Raw genomic sequence first — 10,088 nt, forward strand, 5'->3', positions numbered from 1 at the left:
TCCGCCGTAGTGCAGGCGCCGGCGGGATCCAGATGGGCTGCAGCACCTCATTCTACCTCCCCATCCCGCACCGTGCAGCCAGCCCCCTGCCCAAAACGGCTCTCCTCATATGTGGGTGCCAGCTCCAGGGGTGCATCGCTCAACGAGGCGGCGCCCGGGAACCCCCCGCATGGTGCTCCGTCATCCGGGCGATGCCGGTTGGCACCTCCTTGCCCTCCACCTCTACCAAGACTCATCACAAGCCCTTAAAAAGGAAGGAGGGGAATAATTTTGGAGGCCAAACTGGGCTTCCAGGGAAAGGAAGGGCCAAGCCCGTCATCCCACATAATCCGGCATCCCTGGGCTGTTTATGCATCGGCCCTTTCATACCCAACACATCCCCGCAGGGTTCCTTTCCTCATTGCTTTTTAATAGCCCTGCTCAGGAAGCGCGGAGGCTTGACCGCCTGGTTAATGAGTACCGAAGCCACCGACCCCTTCGGTTGAGACGCGGGGCCATGGGGAGACCCTGTCCCCGACACCCAGCTGCTCATCACAGCAGCTCCCAGCTTCTATCCAGGGCAATTCGGCTGTTGACCAGTGCATGAGCACCCCACCCTGTAAATCCCACTTTTGGGGTTGTTGGAAGCCCCCCCCCACCCCATTGAATCCAGATGTTTGCCATGACCATAAGGCTAATCCAGATGTTTGCATGGCAGCCTCCTCCATGCAGCTGTCGGCCCCCCAACCCAGCTGTTTCCTCCCGCCCTAATCCAGCTGTGCCCCTTCCCCAGCCCCCTCCGGGGCCGCCCGCAGGTGCCGGGGCCGGAGCGGGGCGGAGCGGGGCGGCCCCGGGGCGGAGCGGGGCCGGCGGCTGGCGGCAGCGGGGCGGCCCTGGGCGCTGAGCGCCGCTGCCGCCCCGGCACATCCCGCCGCCGGTAAGTGCCGCGTACGGGAGGGACGGGACAAACCGAACCGGGACAGGATCGGACCCGAGAGGGTCAGAGCGAAGCAGGCAGGATGGGGCTGGACCGGGCAGGATGGGGTCCAACAGGGTCAGACCGAACCGGGCAGGATGGGACCCGAGAGGGTCAGACCGAACCAAGCAGGATGGGGCTGGACCGGGCGGGATGGGACCCAACAGGGTCAGAGTGAACCGGGCAGGATGGGACCCAACAGGGTCAGAGTGAACCGGGCAGGATGGGACCTGAGTGGGTCAGATTGAACCGGGCAGGATAAGACCCAAAAGGATCAGACTGGACTGGGCAGGATGGGACCAGACCAGACAGGATCGGGCCCGAGCATGTCAGACAAAACCGGGTCAGGATGAGACTCGAGGGTCACACCAAACTGGGCTGGATGGGACCCGAGTGGGTCAGATCGAACTGTGCAGGATCAGACCTCAGTGGGTCAGACTGCACTGGCAGGATGGGGCCAGACTGGACAGGATGGGACCCAAGCAAGTGAGAACCAGGCAGGATTGGACCCGAGCAGATCAGATCGAACTGGGCAGGATGAGGCAGAACTGGAAGGATGGGGTCAGATCCAGAGAGCGTTGGGTCAGATCTGGAGAGCATCAGTGCTTCGGTTGGACTTTGGGGTGGTCCCAAAGCCACCCCAAACGGTAGCTGCTGGAGCTCCTTTTAGGGAGGTTTAGCAGCTTTTACCATGGATCGGGGCTTAAAAATCACTCCGTGATCCCCACAGCGGGGCTGGTGCGACGCTCAGCGGGGTGGGTTCGCCCCGATCCCTCGGCTCCCACGGCCTGGGGTGCACCAGGGATGCGCCTGCATCTCCCAGGGCATCCATAGGGATCAGCCCCGTGCTGGAGGTGGTGTCACACGCAGAGTGTCCTCAGATCTGCTCGAGGGATCTGGTCCTCCCCGGCATCTCCGCTGTGGGTGCCAGGAGCCTGGCCTCCGCCTTTTATATATCTATATCTATTTGTACATATATACATATAGAGGTATAAATATGTTTGTATATATGAGCATGTGTGCATAGATATAGAAGCATAAATGTATTTGTATATATATGGATAATGTATATACATGTGTGTGAGTCCATGTGCTTGGAGACATCTATTTGTGTATATAGGTAGAGAAGTTTGTATATATGTGTGTGTGAATGGAGACATATATATTTCTATATATATGTAGAGAGAAATGTGTGTGTGTGTATACATGTGTGTGTATACATGTGTGTGTAGAGCCATATATATGTTTGTATATATATTTATAGAGGTATATTTATGTATAGAAGTATATATATGTATAGAGGTATATTTATATGGAGGGGTGTATATGCTTGTATATATAAATTTATGCATATGTGTGTACATGTGGGTGAACATGTGGCTGTATATGTGCCTGTATGTCTGTGCGTATATATGTACGGGTTTATACAAGCCCAGCCAGAGCCTCAGCGCTGCCAGCTGAGACCCGGCCAACTCATTGCACCTTCCCTGGCCCCAGCATCTCCCATTTCCAGCAGTAAAACGCTGCCCGGGTTGCTCAGAGCATCCCTGAGATGTTGATTTGTTTTAGAGATGGGGCACCAAAGCATGGGGAGGTGAAGGGAGTCACCCAAGGACAGAGTACATCGGTGGCAGAGCCACCCGGCATTGCTGGAGGGACTGTCCCTGCGCCCTGTCCCCACAGGTCCACAAAATGCTGCTCTGGCCCGGTTTGGCCACATCATTACACCTTCAGACTTCGATAAATGGAGATTTCCCTTAAAACACCCGAGCCTTGATTCCCAACCCCCCTGGGGCAGGTGGGACATGTCCATGGGCACCAAAAGATGTTTTGGGATCAACCAGGAGGTGTTTGGGGACAAGGATGTTGTGGCTTCGGCCAAGCGACACACGGGACGGGAGCATCCTCCCTTCATCCCCTTTGAAATCTGCTGAGCTGGAGCTTTCGCTTCCACCTCGGCCATCCCAGCCCTGCCATCAAGCCCCCAAGATGTCCCCATGACGGTCTCCTCCCAAGGAGGAAGGTTTCCAAGGGAGGAAGCCATCCCCCATATCTGTTCGAGGGCAGCAGCAGCCGAAATATCTTCCCACTGTAGCAAGCTTGCAGAAACCCCCTTCATATTAATATCAGGGTGTTAATTAAAGCTAATTTCACCAGAGAAGGGCCATTGGGGGCGGGGCATCTGCAGCCAGAGCTGAGCCGAAAACACGACGGCGATTTTTAATCTCTTCCTCTTCTGGCTGCAGAGCAGCCCCACTTCTCTTTCTTAACCCCCTTCCTCCTAAGGCACCTTAAACCCCTGGGATAAGGGTGACCCCATCCTACAGAGCACCCCAACACCATGGGCACCCCTTTTTTTCCCCTGCAAGTCTTGTTTTGCAATGGGTTTTGCCTGGTGCCCATCACCGTGGTGTCAGGGCACCGGGACCGGGTCTCCGTAATCCCATGGATGTCTGCTTTTAGGGGAGGCTGAGCACGGAGGGTGCCCACCCTGTCACCCCAAGAGCTGGCAGAGATTCCTGTGATGGTTTTTTTGGGGTGAAAAAAGGGACTTTTTGGATAATCTGCCAGGCCAGATCATGACCCGGGGACGTGCCACAGGTCCAGCAGCAGGGTGAGGCCAAGTGTCTCGATGTGGTTCCGTTAATTGGGTTTATGGGCGATGGCGATTGCGGGGTTACGGGCAGTTGCAGGCAGCGGGTACAGTTGAGGTGGGGATTCTCCGGTGTCTAACAGAAAGGTTGTGCTCGGCGCATCCCACAGTTGCGTTTTTCCCCGGATTGGGAGGGATTTTTCCTCCTCTCCTCCAGCTTTCCTATCCCTCCCACCTGGCAGCACCGGTGTTCAGTGCCCTGTTTCCCTCTTGCAAAGAGGTTTTTTTGCTCGTTTGCCTTTTTTTTGGAGGAGGGTCCCTTGTTTTTTTGCTGCTCATGGTATTTTTGGCTCAGTTCTTGCTGCGGATGCCCTCCGCCACCGATGGCCTGCGTAGCCTTGGGCATGTCCCTTAGCACCCCTCCTGCAAACACCCCTCCGAGGGGTGTTTTGGGGAGAAACTCTGCAAAAATCAGGCATGAGCCACACCAGTCCACTTCAAACCCAGTGCCCGTGCCTCAGTTTCCCTTGTGTGGCCACAGTGAGAGGGGACGGGCCAACAGGAGCAACGTTGGTGCCACCATCCCCAGTGCCCTCCCTGTCCCCAGCATCTGCCCCAGACGCCCACCCTTGCAAGGAACCAAAAACAGGGGAAAAGACCCCAAAAATGGGGGAAAAGACCCAAAAATTCATGGGCCTGGTGACATGGCTGGTGGCCTCAGCCAGTTGCATCCTGACATCCTCACACCCGGTCTGGGCCATGTCCCCTGCCCCGGTGGCATTTGCCAGCTCTGGATGTCCCTTGGTGTCCGGGTACGGTTCTTTTGGGGGTGCAATGTGGGTGCATGGGGGGTGCATGTCCATGCACACGTGTAGGGCGTGTACATGGGGGCGTGCACACGTGTGTGTGCGTAGGGGGGCTGTATACGTGTGTATGGGGGGGCCCATGTATGTGTGTAGGGGATGGGGATGCATGCACGCATGTGGAGCCACGATGGAGGTTCTGGCGCGGGCTCTGCCGTGCCATGCCATGCCCGCACAGCCATGCAGTGCCGTGCCGTGCCATGCAGCGCGGTGTCCACCCTGCCATGCAGTGCCATGCAGTGCTGTGCCATGCAGCACAGTGCAGTACCCACCCTGCTGTGCAGTGCCATGCAGTGCCATGCAGTGCCTGCCCTGACATGCAGTGCCATGCAGAGCCGTGCCATGCAGTGCAGTGCCCACCCTGCCGTGCCATGCCATGCCATGTGGTGCCCCCGGTGCCGTGCCATCCAGCGCAGGGCCCGCCCTGCCGTGCCGTGCCATGCCATGTGGTGCCCCCGGTGCCTTGCCATGCAGCGCAGTGCCCACCCTGCCGTGCCGTGCCATGTTGTGCCCCCGGTGCCTTGCCATGCAGCGCAGTGCCCGCCCTGCCGTGCCATGCCATGTGGTGCCCCAGATGCCGTGCCATGCAGCGCAGTGCCCGCCCTGCCGTGCCATGCCATGCGGTGCCCCTGATGCCGTGCCATGCAGCGCAGTGCCCGCCCTGCCGTGCCATGCCATGTGGTGCCCCCGGTGCCGTGCCATGCAGCGCAGTGCCCGCCCTGCCGTGCCATGCCATGCGGTGCCCCGGATGCCGTGCCATGCAGCGCAGTGCCCGCCCTGCCGTGCCATGCCATGTGGTGCCCCCGGTGCCGTGCCATGCAGCGCAGTGCCCGCCCTGCCACCCAGGTTTCTGTTCCCCATCGGGCCCTGGGGTGTTGCTATTGAGTGGAAAGGGGAAGCGTTGCTCAACGGGGCGAGTGCAGCACCCCAGGGTCGCAGATGTGCCCAGGCACTGGGCAGAGCAGCGGGTCCCAGCACCCTGTGGCACCCCCTACCACCCCCTGCCACCCCCTGGCACCTCATCAGGTAAGACGCGCTCCCAGGTCCCCCAGGACCTCTCACCGGCCACCTTGTCCCCAACGTCACGGCAGTGTTCCTGCGAGCACACGTGGGATGGCAGAGGCTCCTGCGAGTGCCCAGGGTGGGCACTGGGATGGGTGCTGCCCCGGCCGGGGGTCCCGGGGGAGGTTTGGGGGGTCCCAGGGGATAGGGCAGTTCACAGCCTTGGGGCACTTATTAACTTGAAGGTGGCAGAGGTGGGTGCTGGGACTGCCTGGGGCTGGGTGACAGTGGGTGCAATGGGGCACAGTGGGGTGAGGGGGGGCTCAGTGGGGTGTCAGGGGGTCTCAGTGGGGTGCAGGGGAGCTCAGTGGGGTGCAGAAGGCTCAGTGGGGTGCAAGGGGCTCAATGAGGTGCCGGAGGGGCTCAGTGGGGTGCCAAGGGAGTAAAAGGGTCATACAGCAGCAGGGAGGGCAGGGGGGGAACTGATCTGCAAGCCTGGAGCACCCCCAAAAATGGGTGAGCCTTGTGTGTGTCCCCCAACACTCTCACCAAGCCTGACCCCATGGCTGGGCTGTGCTTCGGGGCTGGTAAATCCCCAAAGACCCAAAATGGGGCCATCATGGTGGTACGAGCTAACGGGGTGGCCCCTGGACTCGTGTGTCCCCCCTGGTACCCTCTGCCTCATGCACCTGACCGGAGCTCGGTCACCTCCCTCTCTGCCTCAGTTTCCCCTCCCAGCCGGCATGGGGACACCAGCCACCCCATTTCCAGGCAAACTTGTCCCCGCCAGGCGTCGGGGCTGCCGCCGGGGCGTGCGAGGGAAAGCGGGTGCCGGGCCCGTGCCGCCGGCCGGGGTCGCAGACGGATCTGCGGGCGATGGAGGAAGCGAGAGGAGGAAGGAGAAGCGGCTCTGCCCGCGCCTCGGAGCTGCTGCAGCCCGGGAGCGTGTAGCACCCGTGGGTGGCATTGGAGAGGGATTCGGCCAAGTGACATGGCTGGGGTCAGGGGTCTCTTTGTGCTGTAGGACCACATCTTTCGCGGCAGTCTCAGCCTCTAAGAAAAGCAGGTGGCCTCTTCTCCAGCTCAGAGCAGCCCAGAGGCCACGTGGATGGGCTCTCTTAGCCCACAAAACCGAAAACCTCTGGGACCAGAGTGTCACCTGTCCCGCTTCCCGGATGAAAGTAACCACGAAACATCTGTGGGTCATGCTGGGCTCGGTGCAGGTGGCCTGCCCAGAAACCCAGGGGACGCAGCCCGCTCGGGTGACTGGCCGTAGGGTTTTGGCACCCCCTGCAGAGGAGCAGGACACCGTGCCGGCGGCTAACGGCACGCCGTACAGCAATTTCCTCTCCTGCACCTGGATGAGGGTGGTTTGGCCTTGTGCTAACCCTTCTGTGGGGTGAAAGTGCCGGGGGAAGCGGAGCTGAGATGGTGGCAATCACGGCCACCGCGCTGTGCCCTGTGCCACCACCCCGCGCGGTCCCGCTCTCTGCACCTTCACCTTCCTGATGGACCCCTAAATCCATCACCATGGTTTAGAATCACAGAACCACAGAATCATAGAATAGTTTGGGTTGGAAGGGACCTTTAAAGGCCATCTAGTCCAACCCCCCTGCCATGGGCAGGGACATCCTCCACTAGATCAGGTTGCTCAGAGCCCCGTCCAACCTGACCTGGAATGTTCCCAGGGATGGGGCATCTGCCACCTCTCTGGGCAACCTGTGCCAGGGTTTCACCACCCTCATTGTAAAACATTTCTTCCTTATCTCTAGTCTGAATCTCCCCTCTTTTAGTTTAAAACCATTCCCCTTGTCCTGTTGCAACAGGCCCTGATAAAAAGTTTGCCGCCGTCTTTCTTCTAAGCCCCCTTTAAGCACTGAAAGGCCGCAATAAGGTCTCCCCAGAGCCTTCTCTTCTCCAGGCTGAACAACCCCAACCCTCTCAGCCTTTCTTCATTGGAGAGCTGTTCCACCCCCTGACCATTTTCGTGGCCTCCTCTGGACCCGCTCCCACAGGTCCATGTCTGTCCTGTGCTGAGGACCCCCGAGCTGGACGCAGCACTGCAGGGGGGTCTCACCAGAGCAGAGCAGAGGGGCAGAATCCCCTCCCTCGACCTGCTGGCCACGCTGCTTTGGATGCAGCCCAGGACACGGTTGGCCTTTGGGCTGCGAGCGCACATTGCCGGCTCATGTCCAGCTTTTCCTCCACCAGTGCCCCCAGGTCCTTCTCGGCAGGGCTGCTCTCCATCCCTTCATCCCCAGCCTGTATGGATACCGGGGGTTGCCCCGACCCAGAAGGATGGGGCTATGGGGTCATACACACTGGTCCAGGTTCATCTTGCTAGGGTGGATGTGACACCATGTGGCTGAGTCACCAACCATCCCCTTTGTCATTTACAGGCACTGCTGAGGGGCCACACCAGCAGAGAGGACATTGACGGGGGGGGACCACCACCATGGCCAACTTGACGGCCCCCATGGGGTCCGGGAGGAACTCATGCACCTTCCACGAGGAGTTCAAGCAGGTCCTGCTGCCCCTGGTCTACTCAGTGGTGTTCATGGTGGGGTTGCCCTTGAACGCCGTGGTCATCGGGCAGATCTGGGTTGCCCGTAAGGCGCTCAGCCGCAGCATGATCTACATGCTGAACCTGGCCACGGCCGACCTGCTCTATGTCTGCTCCCTCCCGCTTCTCATCTACAACTACACCCAAAAGGATTATTGGCCTTTTGGGGACTTCACCTGCAAATTCGTCCGCTTCCAGTTCTACACCAACCTACACGGCAGCATCCTCTTCCTCACCTGCATCAGCATCCAGCGGTACCTGGGCATCTGCCACCCCTTGGCCTCGTGGCACAAGAAGAAGGGGAAGAAGCTGACGTGGCTGGTGTGTGCCGCGGTGTGGTTCATCGTCATCGCCCAATGCCTGCCCACCTTCATCTTCGCTTCCACCGGCACCCAAAGGAACCGCACTGTCTGCTATGACCTGAGCCCACCGGATCGCTCCGCTGCCTACTTCCCTTATGGCATCACCCTCACCGTCACCGGCTTCCTGCTGCCCTTCGTGGCCATCCTCGCCTGCTACTGCAGCATGGCCCGGATCCTGTGCCAGAAGGATGAGCTGATCGGCTTGGCGGTGCACAAGAGGAAGGACAAAGCCGTGCGTATGATCATCATTGTGGTCATCGTCTTCTCTATCAGCTTCTTCCCCTTCCACCTCACCAAGACCCTCTACCTGATAGTCCGTTCCTCACCCGGCATGCCCTGCCCGGCTCTGCAGGCGTTTGCCATCGCCTACAAGTGCACACGTCCCTTCGCCAGCATGAACAGCGTCCTCGACCCCATCCTCTTCTACTTCACCCAACGCAAGTTTCGTGAGAGCACCCGTTACCTCCTCGACAAGATGAGCTCCAAGTGGCGGCACGACCATTGCGTTACCTACGGCTCCTAGGTGAGGGTGAAGGCCACCTCGATGTCACCAGGACCAGGCATGGAGCAATTTTGGCTTTAAGCTCCATGGAAGAGAGATGGCTCCAGCTGGGGATGTGCTGGAGGACAGGAGGACAGCATCTCCCAAGCTTCCAGCACTTTCATCCCATCTCCAGCCTGCAGTGTCACAGTATTAACCCCATCACGGCACAGATCCAGTGTCCTCTCTCTGGCTCAATTGCTCGGTTTGAGCAGCTTAGCACCATGCTTTCTTTGTGGCCAAGCCACTGATGCAATAAAAACCACTGGTGGGACCATGGAGAGCACAGTGGGACCATGGAGGACACGGTCCCTGGCTCAGGGCGAGCTGCTGGGGGGCGATTTCTCCTCCTTCTCATTTAAAGCTTCCCTGATGGGGCATGCGAAGGCTGGGGAGGGTTTGGCTCAGCTCGTACCTGTCTGGGGAACATGGGGCCGTGTGTTTCTCCAGCTCAAGATCAGTGTCACGAACATTTTTTGGGGTAATACTGGGACATCCCTATCCCCCAGTCCCCAGAATGGGGCCAGACCAGTAAGAACCACGGGCCCACTAGTACCACCGGTGCTGCAAAATGGTGGGAGAGCATCCCTGGGCAGAGTGGGAGCTGGGAAAGGGGACATAAGGGAACTAGGACACCCATGCTGGGTTTCCCACCCAACTGATGACTGTGGGCTGGGTTAGACACAAGCCAGTGGTGTTGTCACCTGCCTGGGGACCTTCAGCATCATCCGGGTCCAGCTCCCTGCTTAGCCCAGCACCCCAAATCCGGCCCATCCCGGCATCCTCGGCATCCTGCTGTCACCTCCTAACCAGGATCCACCAAAATCAGAGCCGGCACATCCGGACAGGATGCCAGGAGTCGGGAAACCCATGCCACGGAGCTACTCGGTGTCCTCGGCCATGTCACCACACATCCCACCCGTGGCTTGGCCTCTCCACCACCCCACACTGGGTGGGGGCTTGAGCTTTGCTCCCCGCAGCCTCCGACGGGATACTGCTTCCTCCCAGCAATGAGGGATTTGCTTACACGGCACGGGGTGGATGTACCACTAATCGCTCTTTAATATATAGGATGTATAGAATAAACCTCCCCCCCTTTTTCAGGTGGATGTGTACACATATATACACCCACTATATATACGTACATATAGTACATCCAAGCAGGGGAAGGTTTGTAGCCCAGCACAGGCTACATGGCACAGGTATTCT

The 10,088-nt window shown here is 59.1% G+C and overlaps 1 protein-coding gene across 1 annotated transcript; it reads left to right on the forward strand.

The window, feature by feature from the left end:
- The first annotated feature begins 5,351 nt into the window (after positions 1-5,351).
- On the forward strand, positions 5,352-10,088 carry P2RY6 (pyrimidinergic receptor P2Y6). The gene is made up of 2 exons (XM_075140369.1): positions 5,352-5,437; positions 7,813-10,088. Exon 2 carries the CDS (start codon positions 7,869-7,871, stop codon positions 8,859-8,861), a length of 993 nt encoding a protein of 330 aa, XP_074996470.1. The 5' UTR covers positions 5,352-5,437; positions 7,813-7,868; the 3' UTR covers positions 8,862-10,088.

Source organism: Calonectris borealis, chromosome 1 (genome assembly GCF_964195595.1).
Source record: "Calonectris borealis chromosome 1, bCalBor7.hap1.2, whole genome shotgun sequence".
In the NCBI taxonomy this organism is placed as follows: domain Eukaryota; kingdom Metazoa; phylum Chordata; class Aves; order Procellariiformes; family Procellariidae; genus Calonectris; species Calonectris borealis.